The sequence below is a fragment of the Elgaria multicarinata genome, chromosome 5 (assembly GCF_023053635.1).
Source record: "Elgaria multicarinata webbii isolate HBS135686 ecotype San Diego chromosome 5, rElgMul1.1.pri, whole genome shotgun sequence".
Classification (NCBI taxonomy): domain Eukaryota; kingdom Metazoa; phylum Chordata; class Lepidosauria; order Squamata; family Anguidae; genus Elgaria; species Elgaria multicarinata.
The window spans coordinates 132,726,912-132,754,790 of NC_086175.1; the positions used below are offsets into that span (position 1 = coordinate 132,726,912).

The 27,879-nt window shown below is 48.1% G+C and overlaps 1 protein-coding gene across 1 annotated transcript in view; it reads right to left on the reverse strand.

Annotated features, from left to right (window-relative positions):
* CHRDL2 (chordin like 2) overlaps window positions 1–27,879 on the reverse strand; it is a 44,436-nt gene that overhangs the window by 5,592 nt on the left and 10,965 nt on the right. Inside the window, exons 2-9 of the mRNA XM_063127750.1 lie at window positions 17,766–17,878; window positions 16,859–16,952; window positions 14,593–14,738; window positions 13,871–13,964; window positions 12,771–12,820; window positions 8,945–9,098; window positions 5,568–5,762; window positions 756–929 (exon numbers count right to left, since the gene is read on the reverse strand). Of these exons, the coding sequence (XP_062983820.1) occupies window positions 756–929; window positions 5,568–5,762; window positions 8,945–9,098; window positions 12,771–12,820; window positions 13,871–13,964; window positions 14,593–14,738; window positions 16,859–16,952; window positions 17,766–17,878 (1,020 nt within the window). The remainder of the gene's footprint in view (window positions 1–755; window positions 930–5,567; window positions 5,763–8,944; window positions 9,099–12,770; window positions 12,821–13,870; window positions 13,965–14,592; window positions 14,739–16,858; window positions 16,953–17,765; window positions 17,879–27,879) is intronic.

Below are 27,879 nucleotides of genomic sequence, written 5' to 3' on the forward strand. Positions count from 1 at the left end.
CCAGCCTGTACCAGTGGGGGAGGAAGCACTCGCAGGCGATTCCCCAGCTGAGGGTCAGCCCTCTCCAGAGTTTATCTCAAGGTCAATCCTACACACTCAGTGGGAAGTGAGCTTTCTTCTGGAGGAGAGCGCCCCGACAAGCTAGCTGATGCTAGGGTCCGCTGGAAGCTAAATCGCATGACGCGGAAGGAAGGCGTGAGAAAGTCATTCCGACCAGGATTGCGCCAGAACCTGCCTCCTCACCTCCTCTGAAGTTACGGGCGTTTGGGAAGGGGCTTCCTCTTCTCCTTGGTCGGACAATTGTCTCACTTAGTTTGCATAGTTTTGCCTAGGGGGAAGTTTCCACGAGATTAGACTCTCTTCAGGTAGAAGAGATGTTTGCTGCTTAATAAAAGCTTTGTGGATTGCCTAGCAGGCCTCGTCATTTGTCTCCCATCGAAACCAGGAGCTTTCTAAGAAACACGACACCTTGCTAATAAAAAAAGAGTACTGGTGTGGTATCCCTGTGAACCCTGATCCACTGCACCACTGGGGATGCATCCGAGTTAAAAATAAGACCTGACACTATTAATTAAAATTCACCTCGCAAAACAAATATGACAGTAGCAGAGGCTGGGGGCTCCCATGTCGGTGGGGCAGTGAATCCGCTCCGAGTTTCAGTCAGAACGCTCAGCGTTCTGACTGAAACCCGGAGCGGATTCACCGCCCCACCGATATGGGAGCCCCCAGCCTCCACTTCCCCACGAGGGACTCACCTCTCATGGGTTTCCAGATGTAGATTTCCACGTCTTCGGAGGATTCCCTCTCCACAGCGATCTTCCTCAAGACCTGTTTCCGGTGCTGAGTGCTGGACGAGGAGGGGACAAACATGTAGACGGACACTCTGCACTTGCTGATGTCGATAACTTCCGTGATCGGCCCTTTGTCCTCTGAAAGTACACAGAAGCTGCGGTCAGCAGCAGTTGTGGGGCGGGGAGCGGCCTGAACAAAGGGAGTGACGCAAAGCGAGCCGGCTCAGAGTTCAGCCTGGAAGCAGGCCGGGACCATGGCAGGTAATGTGAAGGCCTTTATATGGCAGGGATGTTGAACCACCAGGCGTGGTGAGGACTACCAATTGGGATGGCTTTAAAAGGGGATTGGATTGGATTATTATTTATTGTTATTATTATCTATCTATATAAAACACTTAGGTATGTTTCCGTAAAGGCTTCAGCTGATACAGGTTACTAAGCAACAGTAACAACGTGTAACGTCAGCTGATACAGGTTGCTAAGCCCCTCGCCCGACTCCTCCGGGCTTGGTAAGGTAATCCTAACCCCCCCTTTCTGCCTCTTCGCTCTCCCCCCCACGAAGGGGGTAGCGCCATGGTCCGGAGCATGAGCAAGGTACGGCCGGGACCCTTGGTGGCTGGGTGGGAGGCCGCTCGCCTGCTGCGAGCCCCGGCCCCGGCCGAATCTCATGCGAGCTGGGCAGGCGGCCCAAGGCTGACAGGAACCCCGGGAAGAGGGGGACACCTGCTCCCCCTCCCACAACCTCCCTGCCCCCCAGGTCTCCCAGACGGTGCTGTATCAGCGGCCTCCAAGCAGCCCGCACCCCCGCGATATTTAATTAATAAACTTTAAGATATGCTACAACGGCATATGTTACGCTGGGTACAGCTAGTTATTATTATTATTATTATTTTGCCCCATAGCTGAAGCTCTCTGGGCAGTTTACAAAGATTAAAACAGAGAACATTAAAAACAAATATACAAAATTTAAAGCATAAAAACAGATTACGTACAACATCCATCTATTCTGGGTCATTTAAAAACTCAACATATGCTGTTAAATGCCTGGGAGAAAAGTCTTGATCTGGCGCCGAAAAGATAACAACGTTGGCACCAGGCGAGCCTCGGTGGGGAGATCGTTCCCTAATTGTGGGGGCCACCACAGAAAAGGCCATCTCCCTTGTTGCCATCCTCTGGGCTTCCCTCGGAAGAGGACCTTAGATGGTGAGTGTGGTGTATGGGTAGGTTCACATCGGGAGAGGCGTTCCCTCAGGTACTAGTCCTGATGGCTACAGGCTACCTTCAGTATCAGAAGCAGTGTGCCTATGTACACCAGTTGCTGGGGAACATGGGTGGGAGAGTGTAGAAACCCACAAGCAAGACATTTGAATGCTGGACTAGATGGATCCTTGGTCTGATCCAGCAGGGCTCTTCTTAAGTTCTGTTTCAGGCCAAGGCCCAAATTCAGTTTCAGAAGAGCTTCAGGGGGACGGACCGCATTTTATGAACCAAAGAAGAGCCCAGATATTGGATCAGACCGAGGGTCCACCTAGTCCAGCACTCTGTCCCCACAGTGGCCAACCAGCTGTCAGCCAGGGGCCCACACGCAGGGCACGGTGCAATTTTAGTGATGGGCAGGGCCCAAAGGCAAAACGAACGGAGACCAAAATACCAGAGCCAACCTATTTTAGCTGAACGCGATCTTACTGCCAGTAACTAAGCCTTAGCAGAGCCCAGTCAACCTTTTAGAATGGAAAGAACCGTGCAATAGCCAGGGTTCAGGAGATGAGGGCGGGGCCCAGGGAAGGGGCGGGGCCAGATTGGGACCGCAGGTGGGCCAGGCGTGGCCCGCAGGCCTCAGATTCAACACTTCTGTTGCATGGGATCTCCATGTTCAGAGGTGGGCTGTCCCTGTTCTTTGGCAGCAACGACAGGAAAGGACTATTGCCTACATACACATACTCGCAATTGTGGGCTTCCCATCTGGTTGGCCACTCTAGGAAGCAGGATACTGGACTGAATCTAAATTCATAGAATCGTAAAACAGCAGAGTTGGAAAGGGCCTACAAGGCCATGGGGTCCAACCCCCTGCCCAATGCAGGAATCCACCCAAAAGCATCCCTGACAGGTTGTTGTCCAGCTGTCTCTTGAAGGCCTCTAGTGTGGGAGAGCCCACAACCTCCGTAGGCAACTGATTCCATTGTCGTACTGCTCTAACAGTCAGGAAGTTTTTCCTGATGTCCAGCTGGAATCTGGCTTCCTTTAACTTGAGCCCATTATTCCGTGTCCTGCACTCTTGGAGGATCGAGAAGAGATCCTGGCCCTCCTCTGTGTGACAACCTTTTAAGTATTTGAAGAGTGCTATCATGTCTCCCCTCAGCCTTCTCTTCTCCAGGCTAAACATGCCCAGTTCTATCAATCTCTCCTCATAATTCAATCCAATCTGGCAAGGCTCATCTTCTTTTCTAATCTACGCTGTCCATTGCGGGGTGGGGTGGGGTGACGACGACGACAACGACATCCTATTCAGCCATGACGTCAGCATGTGGGCGCTGGAGAGATGATCCACACTCCCTTCCCAGAGATGCTTTTGTGGATCACTCTTTCCATGCTACTGCTGCTAGCAGCAAGGGAAGAGTGGCCTGTATCATTGGGAGGAGGTAATTCAGGGTTTTTTTCCGTGGAGCACCCTTGGGGGCTACAGTTAGGGCCTTGGGGTGCACAGGTTGTGCATCCCTACTGTAGATGGAAGAGGGAACATCACATTTGTGGATGCTCACCACATTAAAGAAGTTACTCATGTAGTAAACTAGCACACCTGTGTGTGTGTGTGTGTGTGTGTGTGTGTGTCTGCACGCACTAAACCTGTTTCTCTGAAATTCTAATTTGCCCAACGGAAAAAGCAACCAGAGCGAAATCGGCCAAGACCTTAGGTAATGAAGTTGGACCAATTCCAGGGCGTGAGTTAGTGACACGGCTCTGTTACATTCCTGTTTTCTGCCTACTGTGTTTATTCTCAGCTTGTCAGAGGACGAGGGCCCAGGATTGGGCAAAAGGCAGGATAATAATAATAATAATAATAATAATAATAATAATAATAATATTCTGGCCAGCAGCCTCCTTTTAGCGCTCCTGTCCTTTGTTTTAATTTTTACTGTTGGGGTAATTAGGAATTCATTTTTGGACACAGCTTTATTGCGTCTGGTCGAGGTTCCTGGACGCAGCACTGACCCCTTGCAGATTTTTATTATTAATAATATTAATATTAATAGTAATATTTCATTAATATCCCGCCTTTTTTCCTCTGAGGAACCTAAGGTGTCATACATAATCCTCCTCCTCTCCATGTTATCATCACAACAACAACCCTGTGAGTTCGGTTGGGCTGAGAGTCCGTGTCTGGCCCAAAGTCACCCAGTGGGTTTTCATGGCCAAGTGGGGACTATAACCCGGATCTCCTGACTGCCAGTCCAACACTTTAGCCACTACACCACACTAATTCCCAAAGCTTCTCTCACAAGGGCAAAGCTATAAACATGCAGCATTTACTTCAAGAGTAATGTGCGTCAGGCGCCAACGATTGGTCCCAAACCGTGACCGTCACCTTTCCCCAACCTATTGGACTTCTACACTGGCTGAGAATGATGGGAGTTGGAATCCAACACGCCAAGTTGGGGAAAGCTGATGTACACTGTGATATTTCTCCTGCTTTACAGAGGCGAGCAAGATCGCAAACCTAGGAGCAACAGTAGGGTCCACTGAGCCGTGGACTGCAGATAATGGTGCATTCTGGTCTGTACGAAGGAAGCTTTCTGTTTTGTGTGGCGGGGTTGGATGCACCAACCTGCAAGAAGCCACAGGCCTCACTGGAGAAAGCTTGGGGTGTGGCGTGGAGGAATCACTTAAAATTATGGCTAAACCCAATTTTCAACTATGTCAACGTTCAACATCTCCAGGTAGGACTAGAAAAGAAGCCTACCTGGAAGTAAGCCAACCCTGGAGATGAGCCAATCTGAGGTAATAGCACAGATTCCTCCGGGAGAGGGGCAGGTGATAAAGGGATGGACATGGCTGTAGATTATAAAGGGATGGGCCCTATCCAATCTCATTTCCTTCTGGTAAAGCTATGCGCTAAAGTGATAAGACCCAACAATGAAACATAATCAGCACGCTGGAGCGTGTTCAGAGGAGGGCAACCAGGATGATCAGGGGTGTGGAAACAAAGCCCTATGAAGAGAGACTGAAAGAACTGGGCAGGTTTAGCCTGGAGAAGAGAAGATGGAGGGGAGACACGATAGCACTCTTCAAATACTTAAAAGGTTATCACACAGAGGAGGGCCAGGATCTCTTCTCGATCCTCCCAGAGTGCAGGACACGGAATAACAGGCTCAACTGACAGGAAGCCAGATTCCGGCTGGACATCAGGAAAAACTTCCTGACTGTTATTTATTTATTATTTATTTATTTAAAACATTTATATCCCGGCCTATATCATAAAAGATCTCAGAGCGGCGTACAGATAAAAGCATACAGTATAAAACAATAAATATGCACAGTTAAAAACAAATTAAACCATGAACTAAGTTAAAACAATATATAATTTAAAAGCAGTAAAAGCAGTACGACAATGGAACCAGTGACCTAGGGAGGTTGTGGGCTCTCCCACACTAGAGGCCGTCAAGAGGCAGCTGGACAACCATCTGTCAGGGATGCTTTAGGGTGGATTCCTGCACTGAGCCTTATAGGCCCCTTCCAACTCTACTATTCTATGATTCTGTTATTCTTTCTTTCTTTTACCTGGGCACACTTTGCAGCATTTCCCTTGCACGTTCTGAGGTTGTTCGCAAGGGTACACTGTTGGACAGGTGACCTTCTGGCAATCATTGACCCCATCTTTGCAGGTGCACAGGATGCAGGGCACAGACACCCTCTGTTGGACCGTGGGGTGCCATACTTCCCCGTGGGAGTAGGTCTTCCCGTTGTACAAACACGCTGAAGAGATGGAAAGAATGGAAGAAAGGGATTTCACGTTAGAGTCGTGACAATAAACAATACGGTCCATGTTCAGATGGCCTAGGACTTATGGCTCTTTACCTTTAAACAGGGTGTCCGGATTTAATTCTGGGCAGCCCTTCATTAGAACACAACTGCAAATGCAAGACTGTCCTCTGCGAAGTTGGTCACATGGCCAAAGGGCTCGGGGGCCCTGTACTTGAGAGACCATTTTCTCTGATACCAACACGTTCCGAACGATGGACAGTGGTCACTAGGGATGTGCTCCGCTCCGATTAGGAGCGTAGAAGCAGTAGCGGATTGGCCTGCTCCGCCTTACCCAGAGGCGGAGTAGGAGCGGACCGCGGACCCCCTAGAAGCAAGGTGAAGAGAAGCGACCATTTTTCGGAGCTCCGAGTTCAGGCGGAGCGCTCCGGTCGCCATCTTGAAAACATTTCGCCATAGGATTGCATTGCGGCAAATAATCGCGCACAACTACGTTGTTTTTGAAGCTATCGTTCTGGAAATTCTTGTGCACAGAGAGTCGTGGATGGGGGTCATTTTGAGACCACTCTCAACTTTCTGCGTTGTCTGGGTCGCGGGCTATATTTTTGTGAAAATCGGGTCAACCGCGCGGCTCAAACTGCGTTTTCGGCTTTTCGCCCATAGGATTGCATTGAGGGAAAGAATCGGGGATAACTGGGGGGGGGTTTAAGCTATCGTTCTGAAAATTTTTGTGCACAGAGAGTCGTGGATGGGGGTCATTTTGAGACCACTCTCAACTTTCTGCATCGTACGGGTCGCGGGCTAGACGTTTTTAAAAAATCGGCGGGAAAAATACCTTTTTCAAAGGGCTGAGGGGCAGAGTCAGCTCCCGGTCATGATGATCCCAAAGTTGGAGGAGGGCATAGGCAAAACAGGTAACTTGGGATTCTGGGAAACTTCTCTTTCTTCATCTGAACGGGCTTTTCCCCGTGTTTTTTAACACAGTAGCCCCACCAAATGCACAAACACAACCTGAAATCATATACTAAGCCAAGAATAAGAGATAGAAACACAGCACTGCTCCCCACCCTAACCTTGGTGAACAACTGAATCGATGTGGTGCAAGGGGATGAGCTCCCCTAGGGCATCTCATCGTGGACGTGCCCCCACTCTCTCCTGCACTGGAAGGCCATTAGAGCCTTCCAAAGAGAGTAAAACGGTGGAGCAATGCCTATCATGAGTTGAAGTGAATGGTCACTTTTCAGTGGTGGAGCAATGCCTGTTCTGAGTCGAAGTGAGCGTTTTACTTCTTCTCAGAGCTGTGGCTGTCAGTGTCTTGAACTGGCAGCTACTTCCCCCTCCCCTGGGCACGTCCCCCTATTGCTGGTAAAAGACAGATATAGCCTTTTAAAAAAAGTTCTTCTTGTTGTTTATTGAGCAACACTGCTGCTTTTAATTCCACCCCTCCTTTGTTTATTGATTGATTTATTCCATTTTATATGCATTACTGGCTTATCCTTGGCTCACTTCCTTATGCCCCCAGAAATGCCAGCTGCATGCCTGCCTGCCTTCCCTCCCTCCTCCCCTGCCCACCTCGCAGGGATGGTGTGTGTGGGGTGCCCGATTTTCAAAAATTCGCCAAAAATCAGGGGATGATGGGATTGCTTTGAAACTTGGCATGCGTGTGTATATCCCCATGAGGTGTCATGGTGCCAAACATGAGGTTTCTAACTTGAACAGAAAAAAAGTTGTATAATTTTTTAGCTTTCAATGCAAGCCTATGGGGGGGGGGGAAACGGAGCTCCGGATCCGGATCCGGAGCTCCGGGCGGAGCGGAGCGGAAGTGGGCGGAGCGGGGGCGGGGCGGAGCGGCCTGATCCGGAAAATGGCGGATCTGCAAGTGAAGCGGAGCGGGGGGTCTGTGCACACCCCTAGTGGTCACCCAGCTGCGGAATAGGGAGACATTTTTCTCCCTCTCTCAAAATACGAGAACCCAACGGGGTCATTTTCCCATGACGCTGACGGGTGGGAGATCCAGGACGAATAAAAGGAAGGGCTTCTTCACACAGCGCAGAGTTAAACTATGGAACTCACTACCACAAGATGTAGTGGTGGCTACCCATTTGGATGGCTTTAAAAGGGGGTTGGATGAATTCCTGGAGGCGAAGGCTATCAAGGGCTACTAGCCCTGATGGTTGTGTGCTTTCTCCAGTATTCAAGGCAGTAAGCCTGTGTGCACCAGTTATTGGGGGACATGGGCGGGACACTGCTGTTGCACCGTGTCCTGCTTTGTTGGTCCCTGGTCAACAGCTGGTTGGCCACTGTGGGAACAGAGTGCTGGACTAGATGGCCTCACTCTGGCCAGCGTCACTACAAAGCCCCACCAATGCTGAGGCTTGAGGAACATCTCCTCATCGCCCCCCCCCGCCCCCGTAATGGCCCTCCCACAGTCAGACAAGCCAAACCCAGAACAGGGCATCAGCGTCTACAGTGTTTAATAAATGAATGAATGAAAAGAACGTCCTTTACGATTGAGTATTTAGTAAATGTTGACCTTTAAAGGAAAACCCCTCGGTGCACACCCTAAGGAAATGCACTGCGCTGCACACACCTGTGACCACTACAAGCCCTCCATCTGGAAACACGAGATGGAGGACTTCTTGGTTATTTCCAACCCAAACGTTCTGGTCCTAGTACTGAGAAAAACGAAAACCTGCGATTGTTTTTGAGAATAGGCCAGGGGTGCGCTGTTTTCTAGGCCGCAGCCATGTCGGCAGGCCTTGAGCCCACCCTTCACCAACAACACCATGAAATATCTGTCTTACAACCACGACCACTCCAACGGGACGCCTGGGGGGATTCCACACGCCGTACTGTCCTTGCCGCCGCCGCCGCCACCCACCTACCTCCGACCCGGCTGGGTCGGAGAGCTCGGCGAAAGAAGGCAGGGTGGAGAGCGGAAGAAGCTCTCCACCCCGTCTTCTTCCCCCGAGCTCTCCGTCCCAGCCGGCGAGGAAGTAGGTGGGTGGCGGCGGCGGCAAGGACGCCTCTTCCTCGTCGCTTCTCCAGGCAAGTTACACAATCGCTTTGGGGCCGCACTGGGGGTGCATGGAAGCAGCCTCAGTAAGGCGTGTAGAATCCCCCCTGGTCTTTCCCAGGACGGATCCTGCCGTGCCCATGTGACGCAGCAGCCTTACTTCTCCTGGGGTTTTCTTCCAAAATGATTCTGACAGTCGTGCCGCCTCTTCCTCTCGGCCTGACCAGCTCCGGCGGAACCCCTGTCGGGGGATCCACCAGGCCCAGGGCGTCTGTCTCCTCAGTGTCCTCGGAGCATTGCTGCAGCGAGTGCCTCTAGAAAACCAGATAAGAAGGAAAGGCCTAGTCAGTTCAGTGGGATCACCTCTCCACTCCCGTTGAAATCAGCGGGATTTCGTTCAACCAGGGATACGAATATAAGAACTGCCCTGATGCTGGATCACACCAAGAGACCATCTAGTCCAGCACTCTGTTCCCACAGTGGCCGACCAGCTGTCAACCAGGGACCAACAAAGCAGAACACGAGTCCAACAGTACCCTCCCACCCATGTTCCCCAGCAACTGGTGCACGCAGGCTTACTGCCTCAGATACTGGAGGTTTTATCCTGGTTGTGCTTTAGTTTTTATACTGTATTTTGTATTTGTGTTTTTAACCTGTTGGTCGTTTTATTATGGTTTTAATTTTTGTGAACCGCCCAGAGAGCTTCGGCTATTGGGCGGTACAAAAATGTAATAAATAAATAAATAAATATAAGGTAGCACACAACCATCAGGGCTAGTAGCCATGGATAGCCTTCTCCTCCAGGAATTTATCCAACCCCCTTTTAAAGTGGCAGTGAGTTCCATAGTTTAACTCAGCATAGGCTGACCACATGAAAAGGAGGACAGGGCTCCTGTATCTTTAAAAAATTTCAGCAGGTGTCCTTTGTATGCATGCAGCACCTGGTGAAATTCCCTCTTCATCACAACTGTTAAAGCCACGGGTTCGATACTAGCATGACCAGATACAAAAGAGGGCAGGGCTCCTGAAGCTTTAACCGTTGTGATGAAAAGGGAATTTCGCCAGGTGCTGCATGCGTAACAACAATACCTGCCGAAATTCCCTTTTTAATATAGCTGTTAAAGATACGGGAGCCTTGTCCTCCTTTTCATAGGGTCACCCTAACCCTGCACTGCGTGAAGAAGCCCTTCATTTCCTCTGTCCTGAATCTCCCACTGATCAACTTCATGGGATGACCTCACTGGGTTCTAGTATTATGGGAGAAGGTGGAAAATGCCTCCCCTTTCCCATCTGGCTCTCCAGATGTTGTCAGACTACAATTCCCAACAGCTGGGCTGGCTAAGGCTGATGCAAGCCGCAGGCCTTGAGCTGCCAAGCCCAGGACCGGTGCTACCATAGAGGCCACTCAGGCGGCTGCCTAGAGCGCCAAGCTAAGAGGGGCGCCGGGCACAGCGCAGCACTCATGCGCGTTGGCTGTAAGCTGGCCTGGCCGGAGGATTCAGCTGGGCCTGGGCGGGCGAGATGGCACCCCGCGCCCGCCCAGCCGAAGCGAAGCCAGGGATGCTGGGGTAGGGGTGGGGCGGCTCCCTGTTCGGACTTCCAGAATGCTCCTGGAAGAGAGAAAGAGAGAATGTCTGGGTGAATGGGGTGCATGGGGTCTTTGAGTGAATGCATGTGTTCATGCGTGTGTTTGTTTGGAGTGAGTGATGCTGAGTGTGTGTGTGCACACGTGTGAGTTGGGGGGGATGATTTGGAGGTGACACTCCTATTAAATAATGCATTTTAGACCCACAGACCTTCCTTTCCAATTTGTTTGCTATAATTGGCATGCCGTATTTCTTGCACTTGAAAATAAATTCAGCAGTTTCAAGTTTTGTGCTTCTTATTTTTTTCCAGGAAACATCTGTTCTTAAAAATCAAAGTTGGCATTTTGTGTGTGTGTGTGTGTTTGTGTGTGTGTGTGTGTGTGTGTAAGTAGCTTTCCTTGCCTAGGGCACAAAACAGTCTGGCACTGGCCCTGGCCAAGCCCCCCTCGCTAGCCGAGCATTCACCTGTGCCGCGTGAGCACCTGCTGTGCTTGGCAGCTGTGCTTTGCCCCCCAGCCGGGCCTCCCAACGGCTTCACGATGCCCCACGTACACGCCGGGCTTGTCAGAGCAGCTGCCAGCCGAGGAAAGCGTGCCAAGAATGCAAAAGGGTTTTGCCCAGCTAATTTCTCCCATCTTGTGCCGTTCGTCAGCTGCGTGCCAAGGAACTGCTGCCTCCATCTTCGGAAACGCCTTCCGTTAAAGGAGAACCCATGGACATATGCAGACAGCAAAATCCTCGGGATCTTGTGAGATGTCCCAGAATGTTGCATAACGTCGGCAGGGCCCTAAATATGTAGGCCAGGCTCTGAACCCTGGAGCGTGATGCAGGTGGGGGAAGAGAAGCCTGCCTACAGTTGAAGCCGCCCTTTCGTCTTTGCTGTGGCAGCTCCCAGGGCTGAAGAGACAAGCCACTGTTCACCGAAAACAGGCCTGTTTCTTTAGCAGTCAGAATGCTCACAGCAAAAAAAGTTGGGTGCCCCACACCATCTACGTCCCTTTTTTTTTTTTTTTTTGCATCACGGTCACGAGGCAGAATAAAATCCCATGGAATGGAGTAATTTCTCCATTCATTTGCATGGAGTGAGGGGAGGAAAAAACTGCTGAAAATTGGCTGGAGTGAGGAGGTGAAGTTGATCCCCTGCCAAGGATCCTGTTGGCCCCAGGGTCCTTGGAGGCAGCAGGGGTGCGGTGGACTTGGCCCACAAACATCATCAGTTTTTTTTTTGGCAAGGGGCCTTTTTCTCTCTCTAGAAAAGCCTATGACGAATTGCTCCATAGGCTTATACAGGCAGAGCGCGTTGGAGAAATATTTTGGCCAGGCACTGCAAATGGCCAGGCTTTCTGGGAACGATAGGAGTTGCAGTCAGAACATCTGAAAGTCACTAAGGTTGGAGTAGGCTGAGTTAGATAATACTGGGCTAAGTGGACGAACGGTCTGACAGCTGATTCATTTTCACGTCGGAGCCACCAGCCTCCATTGGAGCAGCTATCCAAGGTGCTGAACTTAGAATCATAGAATCACAGAATAGTAGAGTTGGAAGGGGCCTCTAATGCCATCGAGTCCATCCCCCTGCTCAATGCAGGAATCTACCCTAAAGCATCCCTGGCAGATGGTTGTCCAGCTGCCTCTTGAATGCCTCCAGTGTGGGAGAGCCCACAACCTCCCTAGGTAACTGATTCAATTGTCGCACTGCTCTAACAGTCAGGAAGTTTTTCCTGATGTCCAGCCGGAATCTAGCTTCCTGTAACTTGAGCCCGTTATTCCGTGTCCTGCACTCTGCGAGGATCGAGAAGAGATTCTGACCCTCCTCTATGTGACAACCTTTTAAGTATTTGAAGAGTGATACTTAAAAGGTTAATTTGAGAAGAGTGTTCTGGAGAGCTCCTTTAGAGTTCTGGGTGAAACCCAGAATGGATCCACAGCCCCACTGAAATTAGAGCCACCAGCCCTCACTGCATTGCTCTTGGTTTTAATTAAGACTAAGCTAACTTATCCACTTTCCATTGCAGATGAATGTAACATAACGGGGGGAATCTCAGGGCCTGCAAGTCAGGGATGGCCTTCCTGAGTCCCAATCTACCCCTCTGGAGTTCCCTGGATGGTGAACCCGCCCCCTTCCCCCGGATCGCCAACGTGTTTAGCATGAATTTGCAGAAATTTAAGTAAGGCTTCCCCATCCATTAGGGATGCTCACTGTGGCATATTTTGAACATATGACATCTCGATATTGCACATAAAACTGTGCAATATCACTGTGGCATATTTTGAATGTATAACATCTCGATATTTCACAGAAAACTATCTGCTAATGCAGATGTAGAACCTCAAAACCAGGCTCTAAAAAAGAAGCGATACACACACACATACATTCGATATTAAAATGGAAATTTCACGTACCACACCTCTGGTTAACTGGGTATCTTCTATCAAGCTCTCTTGAGAATTATCTGCAAAAAGGAAAGAAAAAAGGATATAGATTCAGGTGGGGATTTCTCACAAGTAGGTATCCATGTTAACCTGTTTAAGATGATCAGTAGAAATTACTGTGCTCTTATTAATTCAAATTTATTTATTTATTTATTACATTTTTATACCGCCCAATAGCCGAAGCTCTCTGGGTGGTTCACAAAAATTAAAACCATGACGGGCATACTACGTCAGCATTCTACTACCCCCTGAAACGTTATTTGTGGCATACTCAGGGTGCAATCCTACGCATGCATAGACAGAAAATAGTCCTACAATTTCCAAGTATGGCCCAGCTGGTATGAGTAGCTAAGGCATGGTGGGAATTGTAGAACTTTTTGTAGGAATTTTGGCTGAGAAAAGAGAGGGGGTCACTAACCAGAAGGAAAAAATCAAAAGGTGCTGCTGATACATGAAAAAAACTATTGTGGCACGTAACAAATATTTATGACACAATGAACAATTGGTGTGAACATATAAATACAATATAAATGTAGAGTGACCCTATGGAAAGGAGGACAGAGCCCCTGTATCTTTAACAGTTATATAGAAAAGGGAATTTCAGCAGGTGTCATTTGTAGGTATGCAGCACCGGGTGAAATCCCCTCTTCATCGCAACTGTTAAAGCTGCAGGAGCCCTGCCCTCTTTTGTAGCTGGTCACTCAGGACAGGGCTCCTGCAGCTTTAACAGTTGTGTAGAAAAGGGAATTTCCGCAGGTGTCATTTGCATGCATGCAGCACCTGGTGAAATTCCCTCTTCATTGCAACCGTTAAAGCTGCAGGAGCCCTGCCCTCTTTTGTAGCTGGTCACTCAGGGCAGGGCTCCTGCAGCTTTAACAGTTGTGTAGAAAAGGGAATGTCAGCAGGTGTCATTTGTAGGTATGCAGCACCGGGTGAAACCCCCTCTTCATCGCAACCGTTAAAGCTGCAGGAGCCCTGCCCTCTTTTGTAGCTGGCCACTCTAGTATAGCTAAGCAAAATGTCTGTGGCGTGTGTGTTGCTTGTGTGTTTGTGTGGGTGTCCTGTCTTACCTCTGCAAACTTGGCAGCAGGAATCGGGTACGGTTTCGGGCGAGGCACACAGCAGGTCTGCGCAGGTCACTAAACCACAGTATATATGCCCCTCCTGAGAAAAACAAGAAGTCCCAGTGCATCATCAAAAGCGGCAAGAGAGATTCTCTTACTGAAAAAACACCCGCCTGCTCCAAAGGCGAAGTGGAGCGTATGGGACAGGCGGATACACAGATGAATGGGCGGACAGACATTTCCAAGCTCCATTCAAGTTGCTAGCGCACTCTTCCCCAACTTGGGTGTCCTCCAGAGGTGCTGAACTGCAACTCCCATCATTCCCAACCAGCATGGCCACCACCCCTTTGGCCTTTTGGCAGGGCCGGGGGGCCCATGTGGCAGGGTGTATCCCCTGCTCAGGTGGTGGATCAAGAGGGGTGGTAGATCACACTTCTACCCCACCACCAAGGGTGCCCTACTACCGCAGGAGAGCAGCCTGGGCACCTCTCCGGAGAAGCTTCCAACCCGATCTCCCAGAGTGAGAGATCAGGCAGCTCGTCAGAACTCTAAAAAGGAAGCTCGTTGGACTGCTCCTTTAGAGTTCTGATGGAAGCCCAGGGCGGACCTCGGAGGCACCAGCCTCCACTGCTCCTCTGAAACCTTCAGGAGTCCCTGCTGTGCTCTTGCGCAATCCCTGGCCATTTCAATCTGTCCAGCGCAACAGAAACTCCTGGCGGATCACTTACCGAGCAGCTGCACTGGGAGCACTGGTTCGATTCCCGAGAAGGGAAGAGTTCGCTGTTGGTGAAAATGTCTCCGTGCTGGTACGTGGTATCGTTGTATTGGCAGGAGAAATTGTCAGGCGCCTGAAGGCCCGGGGAAGTCTGAACGTCTGCAGAGGATGAGGAGAGGCAGACCAAAGAGAATGACACGTCTCCGACTGGAAGCATTTCCTGCACAGCAGCCTCCCTGCAGCCGTTTGCTCCGGAGGGCCCACAGAGCGTATGCTTAGCGTGCTGGGGATCCCATTACAAGGATGCATCACTTGGTGGGATGATGACCGTGAGCTTAGATGGCTTTAAAAGGGGGGGAGGAGTCGGAGAGAGATGGCTTTATCATGGAATCATAGAATAGTAGAGTTGGAAGGGGCCTACAAGGCCATCGAGTCCAACCCCCTGCTCAATGCAGGAATCCACCCTAAAGCATCCCTGGCAGATGGTTCCCCAGCTGCCTCTTGAAGGCCTCTAGTGTGGGAGAGCCCACAACTTCCCTAGGTAACTGGTTCCATTGTCGTACTGCTCTAACAGTCAGGAAGTTTTTCCTGATGACCAGCTGGAATCTGGCTTCCTTTAACTTGAGCCCATTATTCCGTGTTCTGCACTCTGGGAGGATCAAGAAGAGAAAAGGAGGTTGGATAAATCCCTGGAGGCAAAGGCTATCAAGGGCCTTAGCTAGACCTAAGGTTTATCCCAGGATCGTCCCTGTTCATGTAAATGACACACAGGATATCCCGGGAGCAGGCAGGGACGATCCCGGGATGACCCCGGGATAAACCTTAGGTCTAGCTAAGTCCAAGGGCTACTAGCCCTGATGGTTGTGTGCTATCCCCAGTATTCGAGGCAGTAAGCCTGTGTGAGCCAGTTGCTAGGGAACATGGGTGGGAGGGTGCTGTTGCACCCTGTCCTGCTTGTTCATCCCTGGCCGATGGCTGGTTGGCCCCTGTGTGAACAGAGTGCTGGACTAGATGGACCCTTGGTCTGATCCAGCATCAGGGCTCTTCTTATGTTCTTATTGCTGGAGAAGGAGAGGTCAGCAAATGGATATTACCCTCAATTTATTTATTTGTATGATTTATATGCACCTTTCCTCCAAGGAGCTGAAGGCATTGTACCCCCACCCTGCCCCAATCCTCTACCCTGTTGTATCCTCAAGACAGCCTTGTGAGGCAGATGAGGTTGAGGGTTGGTTGACCGGGCCAAGCTCACCCTGAGAGGTTCATGGCCAAGTGGAATTTGAACTTGGGTCTTCCCAGTCCTCATGTGGCGCAGAGTGGTAAAGCAGCAGTTTCTGCAGCTGAAACTCTCCCTACGGCCTGAGTTCGATCCCAGCGGAAGCTGGTTTCAGGCAGCCAGCTCGGGTCAACTCAGCCTTCCATCCTCCCAAGGTCGGTAAAATGAGTCCCCAGTTAGCTGGGGGAAAGGTAATAACGGCCGGGGAAGGCAACGGCAAACCACCCCGCTATAAGGCCTGCCAAGAAAACGTCAGTGAAATCTGGCATCCCTCCAAGAGTCAGTAATGACTCAGCGCTTGCACGAGAGGTCCCTTTCCTTTCCTTCCTTCCCAGTCCTAAGTTAGCACACACTGCCAGGAGATGTGGGTTGTCCCGGATCAAAAGGGACAGATGGAACATATTTATAAATGATGATGAAGATGTTGATCAGCCATTTTGTGCAACCCTATTTGTAATCATCAGGATGGTGACAGTGAAGCCTAGTGAGGTACCAGTGGGAAAATGGGTTGCCCAGCTCTTTGAGCGGCAAAAAAAAAAAATCACTCCGGGGCCATGTCGGAGGGTGAAGAGAGCGTTGAGCCAATCCCTGGCCCCATTAAATGAGAGGTGTCAAACCTCTTTCATCTGGGGGAAGAATTCGGTTTTGGAGAAGCTCTCAGGAGGCTGCATTGCAATGGTGGGTGGAGCCAGAAGCAAAAGAGGGCTTCAAGCGCTTCCTGACAGGAACGAAGCTTTAGGAGAGGCATTCCAGGAATGCTCCCAATGATTGGTGGTTGGAGGAAAGTGGGTGGGGCCAGGGGAAGTGGGCGGAGCCATCTAGAGTACACTGGAGGGCCAGTTTAGGACTTCAGGTGAGCCAGTTCTGGTGGGCAGGCTGGCCGGTGGTTCACATGCTTGCTCTATACACCCCCTTAGATTGGGAATGGGACGCTCCAAATGTGAGCACAAAAGATAGTTATGTACCAAGGAGGGAGAGGAGGCATTTATTCAAATCCACTTACCTGGGCACACCATGCAGCATCGATAAGGGACTTTGATGGGCTTTCGGCACTTAAGCGGTGGACAGTCAAATTGGTAGCACTTGGTTCCCAGTTCCTGGGCAGGCAAGAGGACAAGGCAGGGTCAGTAACAGTTGAAACTTCTTTGCAGAGTGTCAAAAACAAAAATAGCTGAAACGATAGCTGATCTCTGATAGGAGAACCATAGAATCATAGAACAGCAGAGTTGGAAGGGGCCTACAAGGCCATCGAGTCCAACCCCCTGCTCAATGCAGGAATCCACCCTAAAGCATCCCTGACGGATGGTTGTCCAGCTGCTTCTTGAATGCCTCTAGTGTGGGAGAGCCCACGACCTCCCTAGTAACTGGTTCCATTGTTGTACTGCTCTAATAGTCAGGAAGGCACAAGAAGGAGGAGGAGAGGAGGAGGAGGAGGAGGAGGAGGAGGAGAGGAAGAGGAAGAGGAGGAGGAGGAGGAGAGGAAGAGGAGGAGGAGGAGGAGGAGAGGAAGAGGAGGAGGAGGAGGAGGAGAGGAAGAGGAGAAGGAGGAGAGGAAGAGGAGGAGGAGGAGGAGGAGGAGGAGGAGGAGGAGGAGAGGAAGAGGAAGAGGAAGAGGAGGAGGAGGAGGAGGAGGAGAGGAAGAGGAGGAGGAGGAGAGGAAGAGGAGGAGGAGGAGGAGAGGAAGAGGAAGAGGAAGAAGCAGCTCAAGAAAAGGTGATGGAAGAAGCATTCACTAGCAGGAGTTTAGATTTAAGCCTCCTTCATTCATGTTGTGCATCAAGCCTTTGGGCTCCTAACAGCTTCCTCAGAACTGAATTTTGCCCTCGGGCTGAAAGACGTTTGACAATCCTGTGGTAAAAGGGCTGGGTAAACATGGTTTCCACCAAACAATCAAGAATTGTACAAGATACCTGTGAACAGATGCATCTCACGCAGTGTGTTACAGCTGCAGGCTTCAGGGAAGGGTACCAGATCTGCCCTGTTCGGTAAGTCAAGCCATTAAATTGGCAGGAATCATTCGTACCTGGAAAACAAACATTTTTTTTAATTACTTACTTATTTAATTAATTAATTGGGGAAAATATATACTCCCTTTTCTATATAAAATTATCTCAAAGTGAGTTACGAAAGAGAACCATTACATGCAAGAAAACACTTCAAATTACAATAAAATGCAGCTCAGATCACTAAAATCAATTCTACGCTTTAAAACCAAGAACAGGATAAAACAATTCCACATAAAAACCCGGAGGCAAAACTTGAACTCACGCTAAAAGCGCCACAAAATCAAAAGGTCTTAGTAGCTCTCCTGAAGCTTAAAAAAAAAGAGGCACCCAAACCTCTCTAGGACATGTTATGGACAGAGTTGGAAGAGCAAGAAACTAAGATTTCGACATGGTAACGAGGGAGATTGATCCTAAAAGGATGTTTTTCTTGCTCAGTATGGGAGAGCAGACCAGTCAACCTCCGATGAGAGTCATGAGGCCTAGAAAGTTGTTCCTCTTAATGAAAGACGAGATTCTCAGAAATTCTAATTTTGCTGCACGAACCTGATACACCATGGATAAACACCATCTAGAACTTGCTGGCCGCTGCGATTCCAGCAAACGATGGCCAGATCTACACCAAACAGGACATTGCACTATGAAAATGGTATGAAAGCGGTCTACAAAAGGCCGGAGCCACACTACTGCTTTATAGTGGTATTGAAGTGCACTGACAACTGTTGAGGCCCATTGACACAGACCATATACCGCTATCATAGTGCTATATCCTGCTTGGTGCGGTGCCTGCCTTTTCTATACCACTTTCAGAGAGCTTCAGCTATGGGGCGGTATAATAATAAAATAATAATAATACATTTATTTGTTACCCGCCTCTCCCTCCGGATCGAGATGGGGTACAACATAAATGCAACTGCCATAAAATACATATAATTAAATCATTTAAAACTAATACATTATTAAAAGCAGCACATTATTAAAAGGAAAGGAAAGGAACCTCTCGTGCAAGCACTGAGTCATTGCTGACTCTTGGAGGGACGCCACCTTTCGCTGACGTTTTCTTGGCAGGCCTTATAGCGGGGTGGTTTGCCGTTGCCTTCCCCGGCCGTTATTACCTTTCCCCCAGCTAACTGGGTACTCATTTTACCGACCTCGGGAGGATGGAAGGCTGAGTCGACCCGAGCCGGCTGCCTGAAACCAGCTTCCGCCGGGATTGAATTCAGGCCGTGGGGAGAGTTTCAGTTGCAGAAACTGCTGCTTTACCGCTCTGCGCCACACAAGGCTCCACACATTATTAAAAAGGCATCTTAAAATTCGACTGGGTAGGCCTGCCGGAAGAGATCACTCTTTATAGCTTTCTTAAAATCCGGAAGACTGTTAAGTTGACGAATCTCTCCCGGCAGGTCATTCCATAATCTGGGAGCGGCAGAAGAAAAGGTCTCCTGGAGAATAGTTGTCAGCCTTGTTTTCGTTGGCTGGAGTAAATTCTTCCCAGAGGACCTGAGTGCATGGGGCGGATTGTACGGGGGAAGGCGATCCCGCAGGTAGCCTGGACCCAAACCATGTAGGGCTTTCAAGGTGATAGCCAACACTTTATAATTCGCCCGGAAACTAATTGGCAGCCAGTGAAGAGATTTTAAAACTGTCGTAATGTGGTCACCCCTAGGTGTGCAATAAATAAATATAAATAAATAAATTCATACTGTTTTCACAGTGCAATACCCTGCTTGGTGTATATCTGGCCAATGTTGGCATCCATTAGGAAACATATGCCCCTCTATATGTCGTTGAACTCCAAATTCCATCAGCGCCTGCCAGCATGGCCAATGGTTAGGAATGATGGTAGTCCAAAAATGGCAGGAGGGACACTCCTGGATTAGGAGAATTACGTCTCCCCAGCAAAACAACTGTAATCTCCTTAAGCAAAGCGCGTATTCGGAAGAATTTCATATGGTTTATTTATCCCTTGAGTGTTGAGAGATCTTGAGATTGAACTCTTTAAAATCTCCATGCTGGACCATGGGTATTCTAGGGTCTGTTTGTTTTTTAGAAAAGAAAAGAAGACCACGTAGGGCTGAGATTAGTTTACCCCTGCCATAACATACCCCACCTTTCCTCTCTGGAGTTAACGCAGGTAAATCGGTGAGAGATAACCATCTGAGGTTGCGAAGGCAAACTGTGTACCTGTTTATTATCAACAGAATATGTGTTTCTCCTCAGGCTGTGCCAAAAACCCTTCAAGATTTGTCAGGCGTATGCTTGATTTACATTCTGAGTGCTCCATGATGTAAAGGAGAACGGGGAGTGCAAAGAAGCCGCTCCCATGAGGTCCAGCAACTTGCACAGCCCAGCAAAGAATAGTTAGGACCGTAATTTCCAAAACTGTTTTTAAGCATTTTAGTCCACCTTTCTGGGACAAGGCCCTCTCATTTTCCTATTGCTGAGAAAAATCCATCATCTTTGTAGCCCTGTTCAGAAGACACCTTAAACCACGGATTTCACCACGGCAGTTAAGCCAGAAAGCCGGGCTGTGTTCAGAAGACACCTTAAACCAGCCTTCCTCAACCTGGGGCGCTCCAGATGTGTTGGACTGCATCTCCCAGAATGCCCCAGCCAGCTGGCTGGGGCATTCTGGGAGTTGTAGTCCAACACATCTGGAGCGCCCCAGGTTGAGGAAGGCTGCCTTAAACCATGGCTTTAACCACAGTGACTAAAGCAAAAAAACTTATTCATTGTGGTTAAAGCCATGGTTTAAAGTGTCTTCTGAACACAACCCGGCTTTCTGGCTTAACCACCATGGTTAAAGCCGTGGTTTAAAGTGTCTTCTGAACGGCACCTATAAGGCCTATGTGCACTTTAATCCATTACGCAGTGTAAATTGTAACAGGAGAATAATTCAGCCCAGTTCTAGGATTAACTGAGACAGCGAGAAGTCACTTCTGTGGAAAGCCCACCTTTGGCTATTCTCTCTAGACAACAGTGAAGAAGCAAACGTTCTGTTCCACAATCAATGGGGAGAACTGTTAGCTGCTGACAAAAATCCCACTAAATGGTTTCAGTCAGAACACATGGTGAAGCCCCCTGGTCAGCTTCTCTAGAGTTCTGGCTGAAACCCAGAGTAGAGTCACCAACCCAATGACATTGGAGCGACCAGTCTCCACTGCCCAAAGGATCAAAAGAGCTCTCTTTTTATTTTATTTTATTTTTATTTATTTATTTACAACTATTTGCCCCATGTCAGTTCACCAGTGTCTGACAAACTAATCTGTCTCTTCACCGAACTTGCATTGTACCATTTTCCAGATGTGTCGGGTGGCCATGTTTGTCTTTGGTGACCATATGGAAAGGAAGACAGGGCTCCTGTATCTTTAACAGTAATGTAGAAAAGGGAATTTCAGCAGGTGTTAATTGAAGAGGGTGAAATTCCCTCTTTATCACAACAGTTAAAGCTGCAGAAGCCCTGCCCTCTTTTGCTATCTGGCCACTCTACTATAGCTAGTGTAGCTTTAACTGTTGTGATGAAGAGAGAATTTCACCCACTTCAATTGACACCTGCTGAAATTCCCTTTCCTACATTACTGTTAAAGATACATGAGCCCTGTCCTCCTTTTCATATGGTCACCCTAGCCATGTTTGTCTTTGGTGACCATATGGAAAGGAAGACAGGGCTCATGTATCTTTAAAAGTTGTATAGAAAAGGGAATTACAGCAGGAGCCCTGCCCTTCTGACCAGATACAGAAGAGGGCAGGGCAAGGCTCCTGAAGCTTAGTTCTTATAATGAAAAGGAAATTTCACCAAGTGCTGCATACATGCAAATGACAACTGCTGAAATGTCCTTTTCTATACAGCTGTTAAAGATACAGGAGCCCTGTCCTCCTTTCCATATGGTCACCCTATATTCAGTAAAGAGGGATGTTTGTCTGTCGCGGCAAAAACAGCCAAGAATCTTGTGGCACCCTGAAGTTGGAGAATTTTATTTCGGCATTCCGCATCCATGGCCGCTGTCCAACACATCAGATGCACCTGATGGCATCCGATGGAGTCAACAGTGTCCATAAAAGCTCAGGCAGGATTAGATTGGTTAATCTTTAAGGCAGCACAGGACTCTAATTCTTGTGTTATATGAAACCATTTAAGAACAAGCAACCATCCATGCATGGGCTGGGTTTATCGGTACACAGCTGGAAACCATGGTCAGGCCTCATCTAGAGTATTGCGTCCTGTTCTGGGCTCCACAATTCAAGAAGGACACAGACAAGCTGGAGCGTGTTCAGAGGAGGGCAACCAGGATGATCAGGGGTCTGGAAACAAAGCCCTATGAAGAGAGACTGAAAGAACTGGGCATGTTTAGCCTGGAGAAGAGAAGATTGAGGGGGAGTCATGATAGCACTCTTCAAATACTTAAAAGGTCGTCACACAGAGGAGGGCCAGGATCTCTTCTTGATCCTCCCAGAGTGCAGGACATGTAGTGTAGATCTGGCATATAGAACCAAAATATTCTCAAAATGTGTTTCCTGCTTAGGAACAGACAGGTGCCATATAGCTATGTGTATAAGAGAGACCCCTACTGGCTAAAAAAAGGAACTAGCGTATTCACTGCCTAATAAATTCCACCTGGAACTGAAGTGTGCAATTTGATGAAGCTTAAATTGAAAGTTGCAGTTTTGCCCATCAGGCTTTGAAGGTATTCTGTGCGCTTAAACGTGCGCTTTAGAATATGCCCTGCCACCTTCTGCAAATAGGGTGACCCTTTGGAAAGGAGGACTGGGCTCCTGTATCAATAATAATAATAATAATAATAATAATAATAATATTTATTTGTTACTCGCCTCTCCCTCTAGATCGAGGCAGGGTACAACACAAATACAAACACCATAAAATACATATAACTAATTAAAACATTTAAAACTAATAAATTATTAAAAGCAGCACATTAATAAAAATAGGCTGACCACATGAAAAGGAGGACAGGGCTCCTGTATCTTTAACTGTTGTATTGAAAAGGGAAATTTCATTTGTATATATGGGGAACCTAGTGAAATTCCCTCTTCATCACAACAGTGAAAACTGCAGGTGCTCTGCCCTCTTTTAAATCTGGTCACTCTAGTATAGTTCCTGCACCTTTAACTGTGATGATGAAGAGGGAATTTCACCAGGTTCCCCATATATACAAATGACACTGCTGAAATTCCCTTTTCTATGCAACTGTTAAAGATACAGGAGCCCAGTCCTCCTTTTCATAGGGTCACCCTAATTAAAAAGGCATCTTAATATTCAACTGGGTAGGCCTTTAACAGTTGTATAGAAATGGGAATTTCAGCAGGTGTCATTTGTATGTCATTTGTGTATCATTTTAACCTGTTGGTTGTTTTATTATGGTTTTAATTTTTGTGAACCAGCCAGAGAGCTTCAGCTATTGGGCGGTATAAAAATGTAATAAATAAATAAATAAATAAATATATGCAGCACCTGGTGAAATCCCCTCCTTGTCATAACTGTTACAGCTGCAGAAGCTATACTAGAATGACCAGTTTTAAAAGAGGGCAGGGCACCTGCAGCTTTAACTGTTGTGATGAAGAGGAAAATTCACCAGGTTCCCCATATATACAAACAACACTTGCTGAAATTCCCTTTTCTATGCAACTGTTAAAGATACAGGAGCCCGGTCCTCCTTTTCATATCGTCACTCTAACTCAAGAAGAAGGTAAGTCCTCCACAGAGGTCAGAATAAACAGATTATCAATTGAATAATTTAACCCAACACATGACGTCAAATATTGAAGGCACACTGGCTAAGAAGTGAACCAAACAAATATCATGTAAAAAAATAGTGGTTTACAATTAAAAAGATCTCAGGCATTCTGGACTGTGCTGAAGTCTATTTAACAGGCTGTATAGATCCATATCTGTTCATAAACTTTTGGTTAAAATAATACCCCCCAAAAAAGAAATTTAACTTTTAAAATATTTCTATGCTGCTCTAGCGAATCCTGCTGACATATGCATGGTAGGATTAGTATTCACACTAGGGTGACCATATGAAAAGGAGGACTGGGCTCCTGTATCTTTAACAGTTGCATAGAAAAGGGAATTTCAGCAGGTGCCATTCGTATATATGGAGAACCTGGTGAAATTCCCTCTTCATCACAGTAGTTAAAGCTGCAGGAGCTATACTAGAATGACCATTTTAAAAGAGGGCAGCTTTCACTGTTGTGATGAAGAGGGAATTTCACCAGGTTCTCCATATACATACAAATGACACCTGCTGAAATTCCGTTTTCAATACAACTGTTAAAGATACAGGAGCCCTGTCCTCCTTTAAATAGGGTCACCCTAATCCACACACCCAGTTATTTGGGGGCTACTTGATAATGCGGCAGGGTCTTGCTATTTACTGTTTTACTCTGTACAGCACCATGTACATTGATGGTGCTATATAAATAAATAATAAAAATAATAATTTGATGGGGCGGGGAGGGAAAGAGGGGTTGTTAGGATATAATAACTGAGCTGTGCTAGATCAGATCCAAGGCATCTATCTATACTGGGATCGCTGGTTGCTCAAGTCAGTGTGGTGATGAATTTGCTCTGGGTCTTAGTCAGAATCAGCCCGAACTCTATCCAAGATGCAGAAATATCTTGGGAAGCTCCTTTTGAGTTCTGACTGAAACTCGGAACGGATTCACTGCCCCACTGACATCGGAGGCACCAGCCTCCACTGATTAGAGACCCACTTTCTGATCTCAGATGCACCTATGGGAAGTCCACAAGCCGGACATGAGAGCAATAGCCTTCTCTCACTTTGATTCCCTATTAACTGGTATTGAGAGTCAAAATAATTCCTAGTTATTCCACATGTGCCACGTCAAGCATGAATTTAGAGAGCTCTATCAGGGTTCCCCTTCCCCAGATCAGTCCTATGGAAATTAAAAAGCCCCAGTCAATTTAGCCTTTCTGTGTGTTCTAACCTCAACCTCCCCTCCAATTTAACACGGCTTCCTTAAAATTCATCAGCAAGATTTCTGCCCCAATTCAGCCAGGGGCTACACGTGCTCGGCGGAGCAGGTCTGACCAAACATTTTCCCAGTACACAAACAGCTGGTGGATATATATATGATTCCTCACACCAGTCCAACAGCTGGACTTGTACCTGTGTAGCCTGTCTGCCTTTTCTTAAAAAAAAAGGTGAAATCTCGCAGATTGACAGTATGGGAGAGATGGGTGGGATTGTCTTCAGCCCCCCACATTCCCCCGTCCCCACCAAATAACTCATCAGCAGAATCATAGAATCATAGACTAGCAGAGTTGGAAGAGGCATTGCTTCCAGTCAATGTAGTAGAATCATAGAATAGCAGAGTTGGAAGGGACCTACAAGGCCATCGAGTCCAACCCCCTGCTCAATGCAGGAATCCACCCTAAAGCATCCCTGACAGATGGCTGTCCAGCTGCCTCTTGAAGGCCTCTAGTGTGGGAGAGCCCACCACCTCCCTAGGTCACTGGTTCCATTGTCGTACTGCTCTAACAGTCAAGAAGTTTTTCCTGATGTCCAGTTGGAATCTGGCTTCCTACCACTTGAGCCCGTTATTCCGTGTCCTGCACTCTGGGAGGATCGAGAAGAGATCCTGGCCCTCCTCTGTGTGACAACCTTTTAAGTATTTGAAGAGTGCTATCATGTCTTTGTTCGTTCTCTTGCTCCGTCGGTTTGGAGCTTTCCAACTGAAGATATATGTTTTTAAACTCCCCCCCCCTCAATTTTGGTGGCGAAATTTGGAAGGGAGAACAAAAGTCGAATCTGGATTTTGAGATTTTGGGCAAATTTGGGAGAAAATTTCACTTTGGCTCTGCCTTTCCCAAGGAAGCGGTTGAGCAAGACGCCAAAGTTCCCCTGTTCCATTCCGAAGGGTTTCCCCCGGCCTACAAGAGTTCCAAGGTTCATGTTCCGGAAATGTGGGCTTCCCCTAGCCTCCAGCACCGCTCCGTTGACAACCGAGGAGCCAACGCTGATGCCGGCTTGATGTTTGGCTCCTTCTCTCTAGGAGAAGGAGGAGTTTTTCCGGCCCACCCACTGCTAGGAAGTCCCTAATTTGCGTATGGCGTGTTGACTTATCTTCTGCATTCTTCGCTTGTCAGTTCCCGGCCTCCCTTTGCATCTTGCACCGTCCCACGTGAATCAGAATGAGGTGGTGGGGCTGAGGCTGTAGAGACCTGAGATGGTAGAATGGTCTGGACCACAGCAGGCGAGGAAAGCCCAGGTTTGAACCCATCTTTGCATATACACGGCCTCCTTGCAAGTATTAAACTGGCAGAGCCAGGAGCAGTTGGAGTAGAACAGTTCTCTTTAAATTCATAGAATCATAGAATAGTAGAGTTGGAAGGGGCCTACAAGGCCTTCGAGTCCAACCCCCTGTTCCATACAGGAATCCACCCTAAAGCATCCCTGACAGATGGCTGTCCAGCTGCCTCTTGAAGGCCTCTAGGGTAGGAGAGCCCACCACCTCCTGAGGTCATGGTTTCCACAGTTGTATCGCTCTAACAGTCAGGACGTTTTTCCTGGAGTCTAGCTGAAATCTGGCTTCCTGTAACTTGAGCCTGTTATTCCATGTCCTGCGCTCTGGGAGGATCGAGAAGAGATCCTGGCCCTCCTCTGTGTGACAACCGTTTAAGTATTTGTCGTACTGCTCTAACAGTCAGGAAGTTTTTCCTGATGTCCAGCCGGAATCTGGCTTCCTTTAACTTGAGCCCGTTATTCCATGTCCTGCACTCTGGAAGGATCAAGAAGAGATCCTGGCCCTCCTCTGTTTGACAACCTTTCCAGTATTTGAAGAGTGCTATCATGTCTCACCTCAGCCTTTTCTCCTCTAGGCTAAACAGACCCAGTTCTTTCAGTCCCTCCTCACAAGGCTTTGTTTTTAGTGCAAAGAGTGGTTTTGTATTGGGGGGGGGGCATTCTAAAATGACATCCCTCTTCTACCTGCAGCCTGAAATCGTACTGTCAACTCTACCACCTCAGGATTCTCCCTACCACATTGTTTTATTGTACATGTAGGCCAGGCCTAACCCTCTGGTCATATGCTAGTTACCCAGGACATCACCTAACGCTTGGTTGGTGCACCAAAAATGAAACAAACAAAAATGAAACAGACAAAAATGAAACAAACAAAAATGAAACAAACAAAAATGAAACAACAGTGCGATATGGCTGCAAGAAAGGCCAATGCTATTTTGGGCTGCATTAATAGAAGTCTAGCTTCCAAATCGTGTGAGGTACTGGTTCCTCTCTATTCGGCCCTGGTTAGGCCTCATCTAGAGTATTGCCTCCAGTTCTGGGCTCCACAATTCAAGAAGGACGCAGACAAGCTGGAGCGTCTTCAGAGGAGGGCAACCAGGGTGATCAGGGGTCTGGAAACAAAGCCCTATGAGGAGAGACTGAAAGAACTGGGCCTGTTTAGCCTGGAGAAGAGAAGATTGAGGGGAGACATGATAGCACTCTTCCAATGTTTAAAAGGTTGTCACACAGAGGAGGGCCAGGATCTCTTCTCGATCCTCCCAGAGTGCAGGACACGGAATAACAGGCTCAAGTTAAAGGAAGCCAGATTCCGGCTGGACATCAGGAAAAACTTCCTGACTGTTAGAGCACTGCAACGGTGGAATCAGTTACCTAGGGAGGTTGTGGGCCCTCCCACACTAGAAGCATTCAAGAGGCAGCTGGACAACCACCTGTCAGGGATGCTTTAGGGTGGATTCCTGCATTGAGCAGGAGGTTGGACTAGATGGCCTTGCAGGCCCCTTCCAACTCTGCTAGTCTATGATTCTATGATTCTATAACTGTAGCGTAACCAGTTTATATATTTTTGTGGATTTTTTTAAAAAATCTGTAATTTATAATGTTAGAGCTTTAATTTTTTTAAAAAAACACTATATATGATTTTAAAATGTGAAACGTTTTGGTATAAACCACTAGCTTCAGTTGCAAATAAGTATGCTACAAAAGAGGACACCTATTTGCATATGCACAATAAC